This window comes from Oncorhynchus kisutch, linkage group LG3 (assembly GCF_002021735.2).
Source record: "Oncorhynchus kisutch isolate 150728-3 linkage group LG3, Okis_V2, whole genome shotgun sequence".
NCBI classification, from domain to species: domain Eukaryota; kingdom Metazoa; phylum Chordata; class Actinopteri; order Salmoniformes; family Salmonidae; genus Oncorhynchus; species Oncorhynchus kisutch.
This window is the reverse complement of record NC_034176.2, coordinates 37,202,688-37,225,459: the sequence shown is the minus strand read 5'-3', so window position 1 is coordinate 37,225,459 and position 22,772 is coordinate 37,202,688. Positions and strand designations below refer to the sequence as shown.

The 22,772-nt window shown below is 42.1% G+C and overlaps 1 protein-coding gene across 3 annotated transcripts; it reads left to right on the top strand.

Moving 5' to 3' along the window:
- Positions 1 to 182: 182 nt before the first annotated feature.
- On the top strand, positions 183 to 21,642 carry LOC109882145 (nucleolysin TIA-1-like). 3 transcript variants are annotated; one of them, XM_020474243.2, is made up of 12 exons: positions 183 to 621; positions 2,010 to 2,106; positions 8,274 to 8,372; positions 9,282 to 9,336; positions 9,596 to 9,683; positions 9,866 to 9,941; positions 10,743 to 10,851; positions 11,077 to 11,172; positions 11,262 to 11,346; positions 15,810 to 15,951; positions 16,039 to 16,190; positions 20,344 to 21,642. In XM_020474243.2, the coding sequence occupies exons 1-12, from the start codon at positions 584 to 586 to the stop codon at positions 20,480 to 20,482; spliced, it is 1,176 nt and encodes a 391-aa protein (XP_020329832.1). In that variant the 5' UTR covers positions 183 to 583; the 3' UTR covers positions 20,483 to 21,642. The 3 variants fall into 3 exon arrangements, 2 of the variants coding, with proteins under 2 accessions (XP_020329832.1, XP_020329839.1); XM_020474250.2 differs by having other exon boundaries at positions 325 to 621; positions 17,686 to 21,642; XR_004205598.1 differs by having other exon boundaries at positions 291 to 621; positions 8,274 to 8,367; positions 9,007 to 9,336; positions 16,039 to 21,642.
- The last annotated feature ends 1,130 nt before the right edge of the window (positions 21,643 to 22,772 follow it).

The following is a 22,772-nucleotide window of genomic DNA, read 5'->3' as shown; positions in this document are numbered from 1 at the left end:
TTTTTTTTCTCTCTCGCCAAACTCCTTATCAAAATAATTTTGAAAAAGGTATGGATTGAGTAATTTGTCCACCGTTACCAATGTGTTTGTTTTTATTCCGCACGAAAGCAAAGCAAACATTTCCAAAGGTCCGAGCTAAACGTTGCCAAATTGTGATCAGTCACGTGGGTTTCCCAGACGTGTGTTCTTTTTGTTCATTAAAAAAGTCGTCATTATTCTAAAACTAAAGATTCATCGCAGAGATTGTTTTGAAATATGATTAGTATTCGTGGTTTACTGACGCCTGCTGCTGCTGAAATGCGAAACAAATTATTTAAGTATGGTCCATTCATTGCGCATGCGACGGTGGTGGACATCCCCTGATTTTCCGCCATCTTCCTCTTCGGTTGTTCAACCATTGTTCATAAAAGCTAATTGTTGGTTTGTGGTCAGCGACTGGGTTGATTTGTGCGCCTTTTTATAACAACTTCTTTAAGTCTACATGAGCATTATCCAAAAGGTCACATATTTAGAAAGTGTGTGTGCATTACTCAAAATACCATAGCTACACGGATTACTCACTCAGGGCACGACCTACAAAAACATGATGATGATGATGGACGACGAACAGCCCAAAACCCTGTAAGTAGCTAACACAGGCTAGTTAGCCATATATCAATGCAGTAACGTTAGCTAGCTACTTCAAATGGGGCTACAAAGAAAGTATACTCCAGCATTTAAAAACGTCCATGTACTCATGTCTTGTCGACTGTCACGGTGTGACCATTAACGAAAAGAAAGTTGATGGTGAAAATCAATCATGTCAGTCCATGGCTCGAGCCTTTTCAGAACACATAGCTAGGTAACGTTAGCTACTAGCTCGCTAGCTAACGTTACGTTGTCTCACCAAATACATTGGTTAGCTAGATATCGTTTTAACTAGTTAGTCCATTACTTGATCATAAAAATAACGTGGTAGTGAGTTGTGTAGCCATGGTTCACTTGTCAATTACAGAAATTCTAGCTAGCTACTAACTACTGTTACTAGTTACATGTACCGGTTTGGCAGAGAAGCAAGCATTTACCGTATGTTATGGACCTGATTATTAGTTTAATATGATGGCTAGCTAGGTGGCCTAACTAGCGAAGTGTTTCCCCTATATGCATTTAGCAGTGGTGTACTGCCGTTGCTAAATCGTGGCCGCCACTGTTATTAAAAAATAAATAAAAATGCATGCCTTTCTACCAGTCTCTGGGGAGGAAGATGGCCACGTCAACGACAGTCAGACAAGTTGCTTTCAGTTTAGTGGGAAGGCCAGAACTTGAAAAACCATGCTTCAAACACAAGTGTTAGAGAAGGTTAACTTATATAACTCAGTGTAACTGTCTAGCTAGTAGTGTAGCTGAGTGCAGCCAAGTACCCAATTGTCATACTTGAGTAACTTTCTATTAAGGTATTTATACTTTTACTCAAGTAAAAGTCACACAGTAAAATAGTACTTCAGTAAAATTCAAAGTATTTTGTTCTAAATACACTTAAGTGTTAATCATTTCAAGTTCCTTATATTAAGCAACCCAGACGGCACAATTTTTTATTTTTTAAAATGTACGGATAGCCAACAAGTCAGGCATAATTTAGAAATCAGGCATAATTTAGAAATGAAGCATTTGTGTTTAGTGACTCTGCCAGATCAGAGGCAGTAGGGATAACCAGGGATGTTGTCTTGTTAAGTGAGTGAATTAGACAATTTTCGTATCCTGCTAAGCATGCAAAATGTAACAAGTACTTTTGGGTGTCAGAGAGACTGTAAGGAGTAAAAAGTACATTATTTTTCTTTAGGAATGTTATGGAGTAAAAGTTGTCAAAAATGGTAAAGTGCAGATTCCTAAAGCTACTTAAGTAGTACTTTTACTTAAGTACTGTACACCACTCCATATCACCCTAAACTTTTGCTTCCCTGGACAAAGTAAACTTCCTGGAAGTTGTAACTTTCTGGTCACAAGTGCTTGTCTTTTCCCCTCTACTCCAGGTATGTAGGGAACTTGTCCAGGGATGTCACTGAGCCCCTCATCCTACAGGTTTTCACACAGATCGGCCCCTGCAAGAGCTGTAAAATGATTGTTGATGTGAGTATCCCTGGGTCCTGGACCCAAGTGAGATATTGCGATTTGTATGATTTTGATATTAGGGATGTGACACATGTAAATGTTTGCTTATTGTTTAAACTGCCATTTAAAAAAAAAATATTTAAACAATTAAAATGATATGAGAAATTTATTAAATTCCATGTGAATTAACAATGCAAGATATGGTCAGATTCCATATGACCTCTATGAAGGCAATGAAGTTATATCTACTTGACAATGGCAGTCCCCTTACTGCTGTCCCCCACCCACTCAGTAAAGATCATAGTTACCCCTTTGATGTGTATGAACACACAGGTGTGATCATTCTACAGTAGTCCCTGCAGCATATACTCAAACCAGTGTAATTAGAACACTTCATTAGAGAGTTAGTTACGATTGACTCCGCAGTTAGTGTTCGAGTGGGCCATAATTTTTTCTCACCGAAATATTTAGCACAAACAGTCTTTACAATATTATGTCCTCAATGTGAGCAGATTATTTTTGGGTGCAATGTTCAGACATTCACAGAAGTAGAAGCCGCATAATAACAAAATTCTTATCCAAATCTGGAAATGTAGCCCTCTCTCTGAGTAGTGAGCTAACACAAGCGGTCATATTTAGCAGCTTTCGGCTGATAGAAACCAGTTACTATTTACAATTCATCACATCACAGGTGAGCTCACCAGTGATTTAAATAATTGAGTAAAACGCTTTCTAAACGTCGAAAGTAATCTGACGGCGGGTAGTTTGTGTGTGCCACAGTGTTTGTTTTTTCTGCGTCAACCAAATTTGAGGTGATGAGTTGGGTCTGTTTTCAGTATGCATATTGAAGTGGCTACCATCAGTTACTTCCGTTACCGTAGCATCTTTGGTCTGACAGATGTTTGTGACACCCCGAATGGATTGAATGATGTAAACAAACATTGTTCCACACATAGCCAGCAAATAGTTTAACATTAGCTCATCATAATCAGTTCAACCTTCCCGGAAATATTTTGCTCACTTCATACACTCACTGGACCGTTTATTAGGTACACCACCCCGTTCACGAAAACGGATTGCTCCTGCAGACAGTCACATGGCTTGCCTAAAGCAGGCAGAGAAGCATTCAGTTACTGTTCAATTGAATGTTAGAATGGGGAAAAACAAGTGCCCTAAGCGTGGTTTGATCGTCTGTACCAGACGCGCTGGATTCAGTATCTCAGAAATGTATGCCCTCTACTGGGCTTTTCACGAACGACAGTGTCGATAGTTTACTGAGAATGGTGTGACGAACAAAACATGTGGGTCCTGTGGGTGAAAACAACTCGTTGATGATCGGTCGCAGGAGAACGGCAAGAATCGTACGAGCTAACAGGTAGGCCACGAACAGACAAGGAACGGTGCAGAAAAAGCATCTCGGAACGTACAAATCGTCGATCCTTGTCACTGATAGGCTATTGCAGCAGACTACCAAATGGGGGTCTGACCCCTTACTAATGGGTGTACCTAATAAACTGACCAGTGAGTATGTGTCATTGCATTCCAATTCTTGCATAGTCTATGATTTGTCACCAGTACTTCAAAATGTGAATAAAACAGTAAATAATTAAAATATTACCACACAAACCATTTTCTGATAGTGATTTATTGATTCAAATGGTCTGTGCCTGTATTATGAGAGTGGTGACTTGTTGCCACAGATGGTTTGTTTACGTTTCTACCTCTGGCTAGATAGAAGTTTGTCCCCCTAACTACTAGTGGTTGCGTCTTGTGGTCGCGTCGGGGGCAACAGTTGTTGATGACTGTAACTAAGCCTGAATCTTTCCCTAAGGGAACAAGGTTAACTTCCTACATTAATTCTCTTAACCTGCTGCGTTAGTTCTACCTTGCCATATTAATAATTCTAACCATATAATGTAAACAATCAATCTGTGGAAATAAGTAATCAGTTTCACCACACTGGCAACCAGTCACATCACCCCCGACACTCAACGTGGCACCATTCAGTGTTATGTATGTACCTAGTGGGCTAAGCTGTAGCATTAGCAATGCCTTTCAAATGGAGACAACTCACAAATGTGGAAATTCTGGAGATTTTTGTAAATTCTGACAGTTATTCTGAGGTATCAGATCCTGACAGTGAGGAGCTGCCCCCAACCTTGTGGCCACTGAGAACCCAGACCACCGACAAAGTCCCAGGTCCCTCTTAAGATGCTGGTAGTGAAGCCATTTCACCCCTCCTGGCCCTGCTGTTGGCGTTGAGTCCCAGTCTGGAGTGAAAAGCCCCTTGCCATCTCCCTCTGAGGCAGAGTGCTTCAAGCTGTTTCTGACAGGGACATAGTGGAGGACACCAATCGCTAGGCCTTGGCGCTACAGGGCAAGAGGGAGCCACAGGGAAGGTGGACCACCTGATGGGAGAGCAAAAGATCAAACCAGACAATGTGCTTGACTATAATTGCAAAATGGGGCCACTGCATAAAGGTGGATATGATAAACAGCTTTGTGGCATGCGCTCTTAAAAACCACCACTTGGTATGAGAGAATTTCCATCTGATCGATACTGCTATCTTCAATGGCCACAGTTGACCACCAGCTAACAAGTGAGATAATTATTGGACATGTTTTGTTCAAATCAAATTGATTTATATAGCCCTTCTTACATCAGCTGACATCTCAAAATGCTGTACAGAAACCCAGCCAAAAACCCCAAACATCAAGCAATGCAGGTGTAGAAGCACGGTTGGCTAGGAAAAACTCCCTAGAAAGGCCAAAACCTAGGATGAAACCTAGAGAGGAACCAGGCTGAGGGGTGGCCAGTCTTCTGGCTGTGCCGGGTGGAGATTATAACAGAACATGGCCAAGATGTTCAAATGTTCATAAATGACCAGCATGATCAAATAATAATTATCATAGTAGTTGTCAAGGGTGCAACAGGAGTAAATATCAGTTGGCTTTTCATAGTGGATCATTAAGAGTATCTCTACTGCTCCTGCTGTCTCTAGAGAGTTGAAAACAGCAGGTCTGGGACAGGTAGCACGTCCGGTGAACAGGATTTCATAGCCCCAGGCAGAACAGTTGAAACTGGAGCAGCAGCACGGCCAGGTAACACGGGGGACATGCAGTTCACAAATGAATCAAATGCTGTTCTGCAATTATATTTACAATATCTCACCTACCTCTCCACTCCTCATCCTCTTTACTCCCTCTCCAAACAATATGTTGCTAGAATACAAAATATGTCCTCATTCTTCAGGCAAGACAGATGTCCAGTTATGATGTTGGCAAATTATGTTCAATACTGTGTGTGGCTTCTGAAACTACAGAATAAAGAGGAATTATTAGGATACAATATCAGGATATAACAAAACCATTTTAAGTAGTCTAACTGCTATAAAAAAAAAATGAGTTGCATTGACAATCACAATTATGAATAATATAACCGTAAGAAACTAACCGAAGAGCTCCACAAGGGGGCAGGGCAGAAAATCCATGCCATGGTCATAAGGCCAGGGCAGCTTCAAAGGATGCAACACAAACTTCATACTTCTCTGATGCCATTAGCATTGTTTTACAGAGTTTATAGAATGATGCTAGCTACATGAGCTCAATTAAGAATAACACCATATAGGTTATGAAATTAGTACCTTATGTGTACGTGGTTATAAAGAAATGCATACAGAATACATTATGCTCCATACATACAGTGTGCTACAGAAGAAACAACACAATATACATACATTTATGATAGCATAATTAGGCACTTAGCTAGGAACGCAATCATGTCAAGTTATTAGTAAGGAAAACAACAATGAAAGCAATGCAGGCACTAATCGGAAAATGCGCCAGGGGGAAAAAGTTTTGTGCTAGTTCTGACTGGAGGTGTGCAAATTCTGCATACTTCACCTGGGGAAACACTGGGGAAGTGCTTGGGCTCTCATCGAAGAGAGAAGTTTGTCTGAGACATTACTATGAGCCGAACTTAAATTGTCCACCACAGTGAAGCGGGCTACTTCTATGTGAAGCGGAGGTTAACTGTCCCGTTTCATAACAATGTAATGATGATCATTTCGGTTCCAACCCCTGCAAAGTAGTCAAGTGGGTGGGGTTTCCTATGGGCTATCGCCTCAATGGCACTGCCCATGGTTTTACAAATGCTATAATGGCACAGATGAGTCCTTAATCTCTATGGCTGTGTGTTTCTCAATGTTCTCAGTGGTCAGTACAAGAGACTTCATGTCCCACTTCTCATCAATGTAATAATGACTCATTGCGGGCGGCAGGGTAGCCTAGTGGTTAGAGCGTTGGACTAGTAACCGGAAAGGTTGCAAATTCAAACACCCGAGCTGACAAGGTACATATCTGTCGTTCTGCCCCTGAACAGGCAGTTAACCCACTGTTCCTAGGCCGTCATTGAAAATAAGAATTTGTTCTTAACTGACTTGCCTAGTTAAATAAAGGTAAAATAAATAAATAAATAAAAATTGCAATGATGTATGACAGCATGTTCAACCTCTTGATTCTAGCCATCCCGGATCTGGGATCGTGAATACAGCCTCAAGCTCATTACCATAACGCAACGTTATGAAAATCGCAAATGAAATGAAATAAATATGCTAGCTCTCAAGCTTAGCCTTTTGTTAACAACACTGTCATCTCAGATTTTCAAAATATGCTTTTCAACCATAGCAAAACAAGCATTTGTGTAACAGTATTGATAGCTAGCGTAGCATTTAGCGTTAGCATTCAGTCGGGCAACATTTTCACAAAAACAAGAAAAGTATTCAAATAAAATCATTTACCTTTGAAGAACTTCGTATGTTTTCAATGAGGAGACTCTCAGTTAGATAGCAAATGTTCCGTTTTTCCTGAAAGATTCTTTGTGTAGGAGAAATCGCTCCGTTTTGTTCGTCACGTTTGGCTACCAAAAAAACAAACAAATTCAGTCATCAAAACGCCGAACTTTTTTCCAAATCAACTCCATAATATCGACTGAAACATGGTAAACGTTGTTTAGAATCAATCCTCAAGCTGTTTTTCACATATCTCTTCGATGATATATAGTTCGTGGAAGTCTCCTCTGAATCACATGGATGAATGCGTGCAGCTGAAGATTACGCACCAATTTTGACAAAGGACACCGGGCGGACACCTGGTAAATGTAGTCTCTTATGGCCAATCTTCCAATGATATGCCTACAAACACGTCACAATGCTGCAGACACCTTGGGGAAACGACAGAAAGTGTAGACTCGTTCAGGGCGCATTCACAGCCATATAAGGAGACAATGGAAAACAGCGCCTCAAAAATGTTGCTCATTTCCTGTTTGAAGTTTCATCTTGGTTTCGCCTGTAGCATCAGTTCTGTGGCACTCACAGATAATATCTTTGCAGTTTTGGAAACGTCAGAGTGTTTTCTTTCCAAAGCTGTCAATTATATGCATAGTCGAGCATCTTTTCGTGACAAAATATCTTGTTTAAAACGGGAACGTTTTTTCATCCAAAAATGAAATACTGCCCCTAGTGTTCCAAGAGGTTAACGCCACCTATGGGGTTTGAGAGCTCACACTTTGTTCTTGCAGAGCAATCGTGATATGATTTCTTTACCCAGGCCATCATGGTTTTTCCACATTCCATGTTGTAGTCTTGTTCTAGATATGCCATCGGGTATTGAAGCCAACACCCTCAACCATTGACAATGGCTACATTTGAACTGCAATCATTTATGTAGTCAGAGCTGTGGTATTCTCACGCCGTCCCTTATCGCACTTATTTTGTGCGAAGCTGTCTTGTCTGTTGGGGGCCTGTGTTGCTGCCAGCAACGGTTTGGCTTCCACCCTTTTCAGATGGTTAAATATTGCATCTGTACTAGCATTACTGTGCCTCTGTTCCACGTCAAAGTTTACATTTCACCACCTAAATATATTGCCGTACAGGACATTTCTCCAACTTAACATCGGACGTGCAGAGTGCTTTATATTTGTGAGAAATAATTTGAAAGATGTATATCTAACATTACAGCATTTGTTTACTGTTTAGGGATTTTTTGTTAACTATCCCAATTTAGTTAAAATGTTCACTCTTATTAATCGGAAGATGTTTGGTGATGGTAACTGTCTGATAAGTACATGTGGTTGACAGACAATGCTTTGGACTCTTTGTAGCCTAACTCTTGTTGTCCTCTTACAGACTGCAGGCAATGACCCATACTGTTTTGTGGAGTTCTATGAGCACAGGCATGCTGCCGCATCACTGGCTGCCATGAATGGACGTAAAATTATGGGTAAGGTAAGCTATCGTATCTAAAGGGTGAGTTGGGATGGGTGGGTTGTTGTCGCAGAAGTTTGACCAACGAGTAGGCCTAAATTATGAGAGCATTGTCTGAGTCGGGCAGCGACTATCTCACCGAAGTTTAAATGAAACATATCTGAATTGCTTTGTAAAGTGACGATGGCTTATTTCGATTTCCCGTCCAGCAGTAAGTACATCCCCAGAATAAATGAGACTAATAGATGTGTGATCTGATTTAAAATAATGACTTAACCTGCATAGTTGGTTCCAATGCTGATTACCTGACATGTCCATGTATAATGTCTGATTCCGTTTCTTCAGATATGGAGTGCGCTAGGTCTGTTGTATGGACATCAAGTACATTCTCTCTTAGTGGTTGATTTGACTATAGCTTAGAGATTTAAAATATGTTCTTGACCGATCAGTTTTATTTTGGAAAACACTATCTTTTCAAGGGAAATGGGCCCTTTCCTTATCCAAAGGAATCCACAGTAACTGTGTATTACATTGTCATTGGCAATAGCCAACTAAAACAATTCCTGTACCTTTTCTATACCCACAGCTTCACAACAAATATCGGTCCTAACCTCAGCAGAAATATATTCAGTGCAAATTATGTTATCCTCAACAGGTAATGAAGGACCATTTGAAGAGTAATACAAGTTGATAATGTCACTGGTTTGTAAGTCCTTTGTTACTTGGACCTTTTATTCCGTTGTTTATGTTCCAGTTTGAGTGCTCAGGTGTTCTGTTCTCTGCTCATCACTGCACTCAGAGATTCACACTGTGTCATGGCTGGCTCATTTCTTTCACACACAAAGCACCACACTGAGGTAGTAATACTGTATCTAAATGACATAAATGTACCCTACCTGGCTTGTTTTCTCTCTTCCCTTCTCTCTTTAGGAGGTTAAAGTCAACTGGGCCACAACACCAAGCAGTCAGAAAAAAGACACAAGCAGTAAGTGCCTAGCTACCTTTTCAGTCAGTTCCATAGAAAACCTTAGTGATGGTTCCTCTGAGAATGTGGTAATTTTAAATTGACATTTTAGTCAATTAGCAGATGCTGTTATCCGGAGACTTCCATATCTCTATGGTGTGGAAGACCATAGAGCTGTGGTAGCCGCCCCCGAAATAAAAACAAGCCAATTCTTGATTTCTTCAGAAAGTGCTGTATTCAGCAAGGAGTCACAGTAGTTGTATCTCCTGTCCTTCAACAGATCATTTCCATGTCTTTGTTGGAGACCTCAGCCCAGAAATCACCACAGATGATGTAAAAGTGGCCTTTGGTCCATTTGGGAGGATATCGTAAGTACCTCAATGTTTGTGCTCTGTCGATCTCACAAGATTAGTAAGTCACTCATGAGTTAATAATAATAATACATTGGATGGCTTGATATCACACATGACTCTTTAGGACATATCAGACAGTAGTTTGTTTGTATGATCACCTTACTCCTTCGTATTGAGTAAAGTGTGTTTCTCCTCAGGGATGCTCGTGTGGTCAAAGATGTGGCAACGGGAAAGTCTAAAGGCTATGGCTTTGTCTCTTTCTTCAACAAGTGGGTAAGCGTTATAGCTGGATGAAATCACTTACATAGAGGATTTAGTCATAACTGAAGGGGTTCCTGTATATGTAGTCATAACATTATCCTTTGGTATTGGGTGTGTCGATTACGGTAAATCATGTGATTTACCGTAATTTCTGGACTATTAAGCGCAACTAAATATAAGCCGCACCCACTGAATTATAAAAAAATATGTATTTTGTACATGAATAAGCCGCACATGTCTATAAGCCGCAGGTGCCTACCGGTACATTGAAACAAATTAACTTTACACAGCCTTTAAACGAAACACGGCTTGTAACAAAAAATAAATAGGCTTGAACGAAACACGGCTTGTAACAAAATAAAAAATAAAAATTGCAGCCTACCAAGAAAGTCATTGGTCACTATCTTCCTCCTCCCGTGCACTGAAACCACTGAAGTCATCTCCTTCGGTGTCGGAGTTGAATTGCTTCATCCGATGTTGGATCGTTTTCATTGTCGCTCTCGTCACTTTCATCCGGAGGCAAATTCCCCGCTGAGCTCATGCTGCCCTCTTCAACACGCAGCAGTCCAGCCTTTCGAAACCCGTTGATGATAGTGGATTTTTTGACAATGCTCCACGCTGTCAGGACCCACTGGCAGACTTGACCATAAGTTGCTCTTCGCATGCCGCCCGTTTTAGTGAAGGATTTCTCCCCACTTGTCATCCAAGCCTCCCACTGAACACGGAGCACCACCTTAAATGCACGAAACTGCGTGGGAATAAAGTAGCGGCTTATAGTCCGGAAATTATGGTAATATCTGTTGCTACCAACAGGATGCAGAGAACGCCATTCAGCAGATGGGTGGTCAATGGCTAGGCGGCAGACAGATCAGGACCAACTGGGCCACTAGAAAGCCCCCAGCTCCTAAAACCACCTATGAAAGTAAGTCCAGACAAGAGGCTTTCCAGTCAATTTGCCATTGAGCAGAAATGGTTGGTTTTATCTTACCACAATTTTTTTTACATCTGTTTTGTCATCTAAAACTGGTTATGTGCAGATAAAAATTGTGTACATTTTATTATATTTTATGTCCCTTGGATCCTCTTTTGTTGAATGGCAATGCATTTATTCACTCTAAATGCCTACACACTACCCTGTTTCCAAAAGCAAACACGAAGCACCTGTCCTTTGATGAGGTTGTGAACCAGTCCAGCCCCAGTAACTGCACTGTGTACTGTGGAGGAGTCGGCACCGGTCTAACAGGTCAGTAGTCTGTTATTGAAGTGGTCACTTCCAGTGTGTGTGAGAGAAACAAACACAGGTCTTTGACATGTCTCCCTCCTGTTTTCTAGAACAATTGATGAGACAGACCTTCTCCCCCTTTGGACAAATCATGGAAATCCGTGTGTTCCCAGACAAAGGATACTCTTTTGTGCGGTATGTCATGATCAAATCACTAAACAGACCTCTGACAAACATTTAGTATCCTTGAAATACACTGCTCAAAAAAATAAAGGGAACACTAAAATAACACATCCTAGATCTGATTGAATGAAATATTCTTATTATAAACTTTTTTCTTTACATAGTTGAATGTGCTGACAACAAAATCACACAGAAATGATCAATGGAAATCAAATTTATCAACCCATGGAGGTCTGGATTTGGAGTCACACTCCAAATTAAAGTGGAAAACCACACTACAGGCTGATCCAACTTTGATGTAATGTCCTTAAAACAAGTCAAAATGAGGCTCAGTGGTGTGTGTGGCCTCCACGTGCCTGTATGACCTCCCTACAACGCCTGGGCATGCTCCTGATGAGGTGGCGGATCGTCTCCTGAGGGATCTCCTCCCAGACCTGGACTAAAGCATCCGCCAACTCCTGGACAGTCTGTGGTGCAACGTGGCGTTGGTGGATGGAGTGAGACATGATGTCCCAGATGTGCTCAATTTGATTCAGGTCTGGGGAACCGGCAGGCCAGTCCATAGCATCAATGCCTTCCTCTTGCAGGAACTGCTGACACACTCCAGCCACATGAGATCTAGCATTGTCTTGCATTAGGAGGAACCCAGGGCCAACCGCAGCAGCATATGGTCTCACAAGGGGTCTGAGGATCTCATCTCGGTACCTAATGGTAGTCAGGCTACCTCTGGCGAGCACATGGAGGGCTGTGCGGCCCCCCAAAGAAATGCCACCCCACACAATGACTGACCCACCGCCAAACCGGTCATGCTGGAGGATGTTGCAGGTAGCAGAACGTTCTCCACGGCGTCTCCAGACTCTGTCACGTCTGTCACATGTGCTCAGTGTGAACCTGCTTTCATCTGTGAAGAGCACAGGGCGCCAGTGGCGAATTTGCCAATCTTGGTGTTCTCTGGCAAATGCCAAACATCCTGCACGATGTTGGGCTGTAAGCACAACCCCCACCTGTGGATGTCGGGCCCTCATGGCCGTTTGAGCAGACACATGCACATTTGTGGCCTGCTGGAGTTCATTTTGCAGGGCTCTGGCAGTGCTCCTCCTGCTCCTCCTTGCACAAAGGCGGAGGTAGCGGTCCTGCTGCTGGGTTGTTGCCCTCCTACGGCCTCCTCCACATCTCCTGATGTACTGGCCTGTCTCCTGGTAGCGCCTCCATGCTCTGGACACTACGCTGACAGACACAGCAAACCTTCTTGCCACAGCTCGCATTGATCAAATCAAATCAAATGTATTTATATAGCCCTTCGTACATCAGCTGATATCTCAAAGTGCTGTACAGAAACCCAGCCTAAAACCCCAAACAGCAAGCAATGCAGGTGTAGAAGCACGGTGGCTAGGAAAAACTCCCTAGAAAGGCCAATACCTAGGAAGAAACCTAGAGAGGAACCAGGCTATGTGGGGTGGCCAGTCCTCTACTGGCTGTGCCGGGTGGAGATTATAACAGAACATGGCCAAGATGTTCAAATGTTCATAAATGACCAGCATGGTCGTATAATAATAAGGCAGAACAGTTGAAACTGGAGCAGCAGCACAGTCAGATGGACTGGGGACAGCAAGGAGTCATCATCTCAGGTAGTCCTGGGGCATGGTCCTAGGGCTCAGGTCCTCCGAGAGAGAGAGAGAAAAGAAAAAGAGAGAATTAGAGAGAGCATATGTGGGGTGGCCAGTCCTCTTCTGGCTGTGCCAGGTGGAGATTAAAACAGAACATGGCCAAGATGTTCAAATGTTCATAAATGATCAGCATGTTCGAATAATAAGAAGGCAGAACAGTTGAAACTGGAGCAGCAGCACGGCCAGGTGGACTGGGGACAGCAAGGAGTCATCATGTCAGGTAATCCTGGGGCATGGTCCTAGGGCTCGGTCCTAGGGCTCAGGTCCTCCGAGAGAGAGAAGGAGAGAATTAGAGAACGCACACTTAGATTCACATAGGACACCGAATAGGACAGGAGAAGTACTCCAGATATAACAAACTGACCCTAGCCCCCCGACACATAAACTACTGCAGCATAAATACTGGAGGCTGAGACAGGAGGGGTCAGGAGACACTGTGGACCCATCCGAGGACACCCCCGGACAGGGCCAAACAGGAAGGATATAACCCCACCCACTTTGCCAAAGCACAGCCCCCACACCACTAGAGGGATATCTTCAACCACCAACTTACCATCCTGAGACAGGGCCGAGTATAGCCCACAAAGATCTCCGCCATGGCACAACCCAAGGGGGGGGCGCCAACCCAGACAGGATGACCACATCAGTGAATCAACCCACTCAGGTGACGCACCCCTTCCAGGGACGGCATGAGAGGGCCCCAGTAAGCCAGTGACTCAGCCCCTGTAATAGGGTTAGAGGCAGAGAATCCCAGTGGAAAGAGGGGAACCGGCTAGGCAGAGACAGCAAGGGCGGTTCGTTTCTCCAGAGCCTTTCCGTTCACCTTCCCACTCCTGGGCCAGACTACACTCAATCATATGACCCACTGAAGAGATGAGTCTTCAGTAAAGACTTAAAGGTTGAGACCGAGTTTGCGTCTCTGACATGGGTAGGCAGACCGTTCCATAAAAATGGAGCTCTATAGGAGAAAGCCCTGCCTCCAGCTGTTTGCTTAGAAATTCTAGGGACAATTAGGAGGCCTGCGTCTTGTGACCGCAGCGTACGTGTAGGTATGTACGGCAGGACCAAATCAGAGAGATAGGTAGGAGCAAGCCCATGTAATGCTTTGTAGGTTAGCAGTAAAACCTTGAAATCAGCCCTTGCTTTGACAGGAAGCCAGTGTAGAGAGGCTAGCACTGGAGTAATATGATCAAATTTTTTGGTTGTAGTCAGGATTCTAGCAGCCGTATTTAGCACCAACTGAAGTTTATTTAGTGCTTTATCCGGGTAGCCAGAAAGTAGAGCATTGCAGTAGTCTAACCTAGAAGTGACAAAAGCATGGATACATTTTTCTGCATCATTTTTGGACAGAAAGTTTCTGATGTTACGTAGATGGAAAAAAGCTGTCCTTGAAATGGTCTTGATATGTTCTTCAAAAGAGAGATCAGGGTCCAGAGTAATGCCGAGGTCCTTCAGTTTTATTTGAGACGACTGTACAACCATTAAGATTAATTGTCAGATTCAACAGAAGATCTCTTTGTTTCTTGGGACCTAGAACAAGCATCTCTGTTTTGTCCGAGTTTAAAAGTAGAAAGTTTGCAGCCATCCACTTCCTTATGTCTGAAACGCATGCTTCTAGCAAGGGCAATTTTGGGGCTTCACCATGTTTCATTGAAATGTACAGCTGTGTGTCATCCGCATAGCAGTGAAAGTTAACATTATGTTTTCGAATAACATCCCCAAGAGGTAAAATATATAGTGAAAACAATAGTGGTCCTAAAACGGAACCTTGAGGAACACCGAAATTTACAGTTGATTTGTCAGAGGACAAACCATTCAGAGACAAACTGATATCTTTCCGACAGATAAGATCTAAACCAGGCGAGAACTTGTCCGTGTAGACCAATTTGGGTTTCCAATCTCTCCAAAAGAATGTGATCGATGGTATCAAAAGCAGCACTAAGGTCTAGGAGCACGAGGACAGATGCAGAGCCTCGGTCCGATGCCATTAAAATGTCATTTACCACCTTCACAAGTGCCGTCTCAGTGCTATGATGGGGTCTAAAACCAGACTGAAGCATTTCGTATACATTGTTTGTCTTCAGGAAGGCAGTAAGTTGCTGCGCAACAGCCTTTTCTAAAATTTTTGAGAGGAATGGAAGATTCGATATAGGCCGATAGTTTTTTATATTTTCTGGGTCAAGGTTTGGCTTTTTCAAGAGAGGCTTTATTACTGCCACTTTTAGTGAGTTTGGTACACATCCGGTGGATAGAGAGCCGTTTATTATGTTCAACATAGGAGGGCCAAGCACAGGAAGCAGCTCTTTCAGTAGTTTAGTTGGAATAGGGTCCAGTATGCAGCTTGAAGGTTTAGAGGCCATGATTATTTTCATCATTGTGTCAAGAGATATATTACTAAAACACATTGATGTGCCATCCTGGATGAGCTGCACTACCTGAGCCACTTGTGTGGGTTGTCTCATGCTACCACTAGAGTGAAAGCACCGCCAGCATTCAAAAGTGACCGAAACATCAGCCAGGAAGCATAGGAACTGAGAAGTGGTCTGTGGTCACCACCTGCAGAACCACTCCTTTATTGGGGGTGTCTTGCTAATTGGCTATAATTTCCACCTGTTGTCTATTCCATTTGCACAACAGCATGTGAAATTGCTTCCTAAGTGGACAGTTTGATTTCACAGAAGTGTGATTGACTTGGAGTTACATTGGGTTGTTTAAGTGTTTCCTTTGTTTTTTTGAGCAGTGTATAATTTCCGCATATGTTTCTCAGTAGCTTGCTATCTGTATTTTTTACGCCTCTCCTTTGTGCAGGTTTACCTCTCATGAGGGAGCAGCCCATGCCATTGTGTCTGTGAATGGGACTTCGATAGAGGGCCATATGGTGAAGTGTTATTGGGGTAAAGAGACCACAGACATGATGAGTCCTATGCAGCAGGTGCAACAAGTTCCCCAGGTATGAAACCACAGCCAGAGGCTTCCCCCTCATCGACACCACTTAAACACACACTCTTACACTGTTGTCATCTCTCCCCTACGACAGAACAAAGTGGGCTTTGCGGCCCAGCCCTACGGCCAGTATGCCCAGTGGTATGGCAATGCCCAGCAGATTGGCCAGTACGTCCCCAACGGGTGGCAGGTACCCACCTATGGGGTTTACGGCCAGGCCCAGGCCTGGAACCAGCAGGGTTTTAAGTAAGTACATAAGGACATCAGCAGGGCTCCCTTCTCTTCCAGCAACCAGGGCTGCAGCTGAGTGTTTTGAGTTTCCTTGGGCTTCCCAAGGGCAGCTAGGCTCTAGCTCAGTTGCCTGCAGCTTTGGCCAGGAGAAGGAGCCATAATGTCCTTCAACCTCCCCTCTCCACCGCATCCAGCTTACAAGGACAATGACAAAACACATAAAAAATATATAGATATCATTTTCATCCATTTTTAATAATAATTATTTTTTAAATAAAATGAGCACTAATGAATGCCCTTTTTGGCCTTTCAAATTGGCCCCAGTTCTGGGTCGAATTGGACTAGTCCCTGATATGAGTGTCTACTCAATGAACTAAATAGTCCCAGACAGTGAGTAAAGTGGGATTGTTGAAACACAAACGGGACCTCCTGCCCTCTGAAGCTTCTCTCAGTGCAGAGGGATACATCTTTTTATTGTGCACGTGTTACATCCACTTTATTCATTTTTTGTTGATGTGCCATGTCATCTTTTGTTACTTCATGCATATTTTTTGTTTTGTTGGTGTATGAACTTTCATTTGCCATCCAAATTTGAATATAATTTTTTCTCCTGAAGAGTTTAAGTACATTGCTACTTGAAATAGGGTGTTGTATGAATTTGTTTAGATTATAGCTACATTTGAAATATCACAAGTCATTTTCTTGTCTCAAATTGATGAGGTTTGAGTGCTGCATAAGACAATAAATCCTGTTTTAACTGCTTGTATAGCAACAGAAACAGAGTATATCACAGCAGTTATGTAATATGATTGTTTTGTTCACAAAATCTAATCTAATGAACCAAAGAATGCAGTAACTTGGAATCATTTGTTGAAAGTTTTAGTTTTGGAAATAGATGTCCTTGTATAGAAATTGCAATTATATATTGCCTTCATGAAGTATTCATATCCCTTGACTTATTCCACGTTGTGTTACAGCCTGAATTCAAAATGGAATATGCTTTTTCTCTCAACCATCTACACACAATACCCCAATGTTTGTGCTCATTTAAAAAATAAAGCTAATTCATTGAAATACAGAAATCTAATTTACCTAAGTGTTCACACCCCTGAGTCTATACTTTGTAGAAACACCTTTGCCATCAATTACAGCTGAGTTGTCTTGTGCAAAGGTGAAAAACATACCCATCTGGATTTGGGATTTTTTTTCCCCCATTCCTTGCAGATTTTTCTCAAGCGCTTAAGTTAGATGGGGAGCTTCGGTGAACAGCAATCTTCAAGTCATTCAACAGATTTTCAATGGGATTCAAGTCTGAGCTTTTGCTGGGCAACTCAATAACATTCGTGTTCTGAAGCCATTCCAGAGTTGCTTTGGCTATATGCTTAGGGTCATTGTCCTGTTGGAACATACATTTTCACCACAGTTAAAAGTTGTTTGCACTCTGAAGCAGGTTCTCATTGACGATTTTTCTGTATTTGGCTCCATTAATTGTTCCCTCTATCCTTTCCAGTTGATGTTCCCTCCACCAGGACTGATGCACAGAAAAAACATCTGCCTGCGCAAAAAAGCACTAGATTAAACTTCACTCAACTTTATGGGGTTTTCCCTGTTAACACTCAACATTTCCCTTTACTGTGGGAATTGTGATCGAATCAACGCTATTAGCCACTTTCAATGCAACATCCTGAAACAAAACAAACTATTCAAGCTATTTTGTTGTTTGCCGAACGCATTGGAGTAGGATTCTATTGCATTGACAGGCACAACTCAGGCCTGTAATCTACACAGACCGCTGCGCCATAACCAATCAGCTGCAGTAGGGCTATATGAAAATAGATCATTGCCATATATGGATCTGTGCCTTTCTATTGGAACTGGACTGTTAACAGAATGAGCGGTCGTGAGTAAATGCCCTTTTTTGAGATCAAAGCGAGAGCTACATGTAGCGACATGCACATTTGTTCATATCCTTTGCTAGTTAGTGAGTTCTAGATAATATGTAGTTAGCAATGGGAGAGTGATTGCTTCCTACGAGAGCACACAACGTGTGTGTTTCTAGTCATCTTTGAAAAATGAGTCAGGTAAAGGGCTTTTCTTTTGTCTTAAAGGGGCAGTGTTGTATTTTGAGACCGGCTTGAATAAGCTAAGTTGCCAATAGGCAGAGGATGTTATAATTTGTCTGATTCTCTGTAATAATGGTATGGAAATAATGATGTGTTTTATTTTGTAAAGAGGTTTCTTGCATCAAACATATTTTCAGTCACCTTGTCTGAAGGAATAGTGGATGAACAGGTTTAATGTCTAGCCGTGCATGTTTTTTCCCCCAAAGTTATGGTATGTAGGTCTACATTGGCTGCTACTTTAGGCTGAACAATAGAACAGCTATTTCCATGTTAAAATGTTATGGAATGCATTTTCCATTGTTTATGGTAGGCTTACATTATAATCAAATGGCCACGGAAGCCTACTTGACCACTTAGTTTTAAATTAAAGAGGCTATATACAGCCTGTTCACATTAAACGTGCGCCAGAATTTTCACAACAGACCTGAAATTTGCTCAGTGCTGAAATCTTTGAGGGAACATTGCTCCCAGGCCCTGCTGCTGAAAAGTGTCCCCCGTTGCATGATGCTGCCACCACCATCCTTCACGGTATTGATGGTGCGAGACGGGTAATGAGCTCTGCCTGGTTTTCTCCAGACATGGCGCTTTGCATTCAGGCTAATTCTTGTCTCTTCAGACCACAGTCTTTTATGATCTCTCTTCACATGCCTTTTTGCGAACTTCAGTCGTGCCTTTTTCTCAGGACTGGCTTCTGTCTGGTTACTCCCATAAAGCCCAGATTGGGGAAGTGCTGTAGAGACCATTGTCGTGGCAGGTTCTTCCATCTCAGCCAAGGAGTTCTGTCAGTCGTCATTGTGTTCTTGGTTACCCCCCCCGGACTAAGGTCCTTCTTGATCGTTTGGTCGGACGGCCAACTCTAGCCAGAGTCTGTTTTTTTCAATTTCCCAATAATGGAGACCACTGTGCTCTTGGAAACTTTCAACACTGTAGAAATTGCTTTATACCCTTCCCCAGATATATGCCTCATCACAATTCTATCTATTTGGCGTGCCATAGCAAAGGGGTGTGAATACTTATGTAAATGCAATATTTTCTATACATTTGCAAAAAATTCTAAAAACATGTTTTCAACTTGTCATTATTGTGTGTAGATGGGTAAAAAAGTAATCAATTTCATCCATTTTTAATTCGGGTTGTAACAATGAAATAAATCAAGGGATGTGAATATTTTACAAAGGCACTGTACTTACATTTTATTTGTATGTAAATGTCTGATTTGTTTGAGAGCCCATGAAAATATTGATGATATAGTAGACTACCTAGAACAATAGTTGAAGTTTAATCCTAAAATAAATCTCAGCCTGAGCTACATGTTCTCTTACTTGTTACTATATTGAGCTTATCTGTGACTGTTTTCAATACACAATGTGCTGACTGACCAAATGTTAACTTTTCCATTCAGGTATTTGTTGCATAATGGATGTTGCTAAAGATTTGACTAGGAATAACAAAAGTCATGAATGGGGTTTAGGCATGAAATTATAAACATGTTTCCCTTTGTAGTGGTACAAGATTCAGGGAAAAAGTGTGAAATTCAACTCCACGGCCAAATTTAAATGTAGCTGGTCCTGCTTCAGCCGCACTCTGCAACATTGACCAGCAGCTTTGTTTGATGCGAGGAGTCAAAAGATGTATTTATTTTAAGTAAATCTCCACCGCAGTGGATTGTGACTAATTTTATACACGGAGCCTGTGCTCTGTCCGCATACCCACTCCCACAAGTACCATATCTTTGCCCTGTTACCATTTTCAATTCCTACCATATTCTCTGCTGTCTTAGATTCTGGTTTATCCTCCGACACACCCTGACCTTTGTTCTCTCATCCTCTCCTCAGCTGGCTCTTGCTCTGTTTGGTGTGTTCTCTGGTTGTGTCCCAAATGGCACCATATCCCCTATATAAGTCCACTACATTTTACCTGGTCCCTGGACAAAAGTTATGCACTATAAAGGGAATAGGGTACCATTTGAGACGAAGCCTCTGTCTTGCCCCTGTCGCCGCCTCTTTTCTAACCTGCTGGCATTTTCTCTCTTTCCCGTTTTGCAGTCACTTACCGGCCAGTGCTGGGTGGACAGGTGTGAGTGCCCTCAGTAACGGTGGGGTTATGGAAGCTACACAGGGATTGAATGGGAGTATGTTAGCAAACCAGGCCGGTATGGGAGCCACTGGATACCCCACACACTGATAGGGGGATAGTCAACTCTTTACTGGCTACTGGAGCATCACCGGGATCTGTGTTAAATCCCATCCACTTGAGGCAGACTAAGACTTGTTGGTACATGGAATTTGAAGTGGAAGTTGACCTCTACTAAAGCCAATGAAACTGATTTCATGGGAGGTTAAGGGGAGCCATGGAGAACTGGAATAAACTACACAGGTATTATGCTACCCTTGTTAGACTACATGGGCATGATGGTACCATTTTAAGTGAACTGTAAATGTAATATAATTGTTAAGGAGACACTTGGATTTGTTGATTTGTTTAGTGTCTCGAACTGCTACCATTTTCACAAGGACTCTTGAACAGTCAACATAATGTGGTTGTGATTTATTTTTATTTTTTAAGATGAATAATCCATTTTGAGTTTGATGCAATGAATCATGTAAAAAGTAATGGAAGTAATCAAAATTGATTTTTTTTCTTCAATTAAACCAATTGCAGGGATAGATGCCACTGCTTTTAGGCAGACATTTCTGTAAGGGCAGACACATTGCACAGTATTCTATTTTTTATTATTCCAAGAGGATTTCTTTTTGCATTACACTTTTCCCCTGTATTTCGTTTGGGAGGCCTCAACTTGCTTCATGTGTAAATAACCATACATATATTTCAAACTGTATAAAGGAAAATGCAAATGTTCACAATGGGAGTTTGGTGCTTTTTGTTTTGAAAAGAAATTCAACATTGTTAGTCGCAACACTATCAAGTGCATACCCATGGTAACTGGCACAGTGATGCATGGACTTCTGGGAAGGGAAAAGGGCATTGCTATGCAGTGCATAAATTCACTCAATTTTGACTTTGAATACTAATTCTGTACATAAATGGAGTTTTCTGCCATTTTCTATGAAGTAAGATCAGTATTTTGTATGGAAAAACCTGAACCAGAAATGCTAATCAGAAATGTGAATTTAGACATGTTTTAATACCAGACCCATTGTGTTGCCTTAGAATTGAATGGACACAATATCATTCAGATTAGGCAGTGTCTACAGACAATTTCTGACCTTTTTAGTTTTGAAAAGTGTTCTCCTCTGGGGGTTTGGTAATGTTTCTGCTACTATATTTGTTCTTGCTTTGTCCAATTAAAATGCTGATGTGCATAATAAACCATTTTCTGTGTACATTGTGATTCATTGACGATTGGAAAATATTTCTACACTTTATCTTCATAAAATGTGATTTTAAACCGAACCTTAGCCACACTGCTAACCTTATGACTAACCGAAGCTTAAATGGCTCATTTTTGTTTAAATACATTTTTAGGATATAGCGACAGACTTTGTAAATTACTGATGAATATACAAACACCGACACACGCGACACCTATCGAATATAACCAGTGTCAGTAAACGTCGGCAAATAAAATGTTATTAAATTGTTGCCAACAGCAAAGTTACATGGTAATAGCCTAACCAGCTCTGCTATGGCGAGCAAAATAGTGAGTTCTCTCATCGGATCAACCATACTTCTTGGCCAGAGCGTCCAGTGTGCGCTCCGAGAGCGAAACGCCCTGAATGTACGAACGGATAATGTGACAAATTCTGAATTTACGAACGCCCAGAGCGCAATCCAGAGTGAATTTACGAACACACTCTTTGTGGCCATGGTAAGTAGTGAAACCAAGATGGCGCGCGAGAGATTTTGGGCGACATTGTGCTAATGTTCTCTTATCTCTAATGTTCTCTTATCTCAATACAGTTTTCACTTACCCCAAACTAAAATATGTTATGTGAAATAACTCGTCGTTCTTGCTCTCCTAAACTTTGGCAGAGTGGACTACGTTTTGTAGACTTTACCCTGTCAAAGGTTTGGAGCGCAAGAACGAGTTATTTCACACACGCACTTCACAATGTAAGCGTGTGCAAGTACATGCTAGAACACGCCAATAGGATCTCACTAGCTCCGGCTTGGCTCTGCCCACCACGTTGCTGGGCTCTGCCCACCACGTTGCTGGCTGGGCTCTGCCCACCACGTTGCTTGTTCTGCCCACCACGTTGCTTGTTCTGCCCGCTATGATTAAGTTTTGGTTGTACTGTCCACCAATCATCCTCCGGGACCCTTGTTTTATGAACCACGCCCACCGATCCTCGCGCGCTGATTTGATGAAGACGAGCCTTGCCTTTCAGGTAGCTAGCTATCTGATGATGATCACAAATGGAATTACAATTCTTGTCAATGTAGGGTTATCAGAGTTTGTAGCTAAATACTTCATATCTTGTAGTGATGTGGGACCTTAAAATGAGTCTTTTAG

Coding starts and splice junctions, on each gene's coding strand:
- LOC109882145 (XM_020474243.2), top strand. CDS start 584: ATGATGATGATGATGGACGACGAACAGCCCAAAACCCT. Junction 9,684..9,865: donor GGTCCATTTGGGAGGATATC/GTAAGTACCTCA, acceptor GTTTCTCCTCAG/GGATGCTCGTGTGGTCAAAG. Junction 11,347..15,809: donor AAAGGATACTCTTTTGTGCG/GTATGTCATGAT, acceptor TCCTTTGTGCAG/GTTTACCTCTCATGAGGGAG.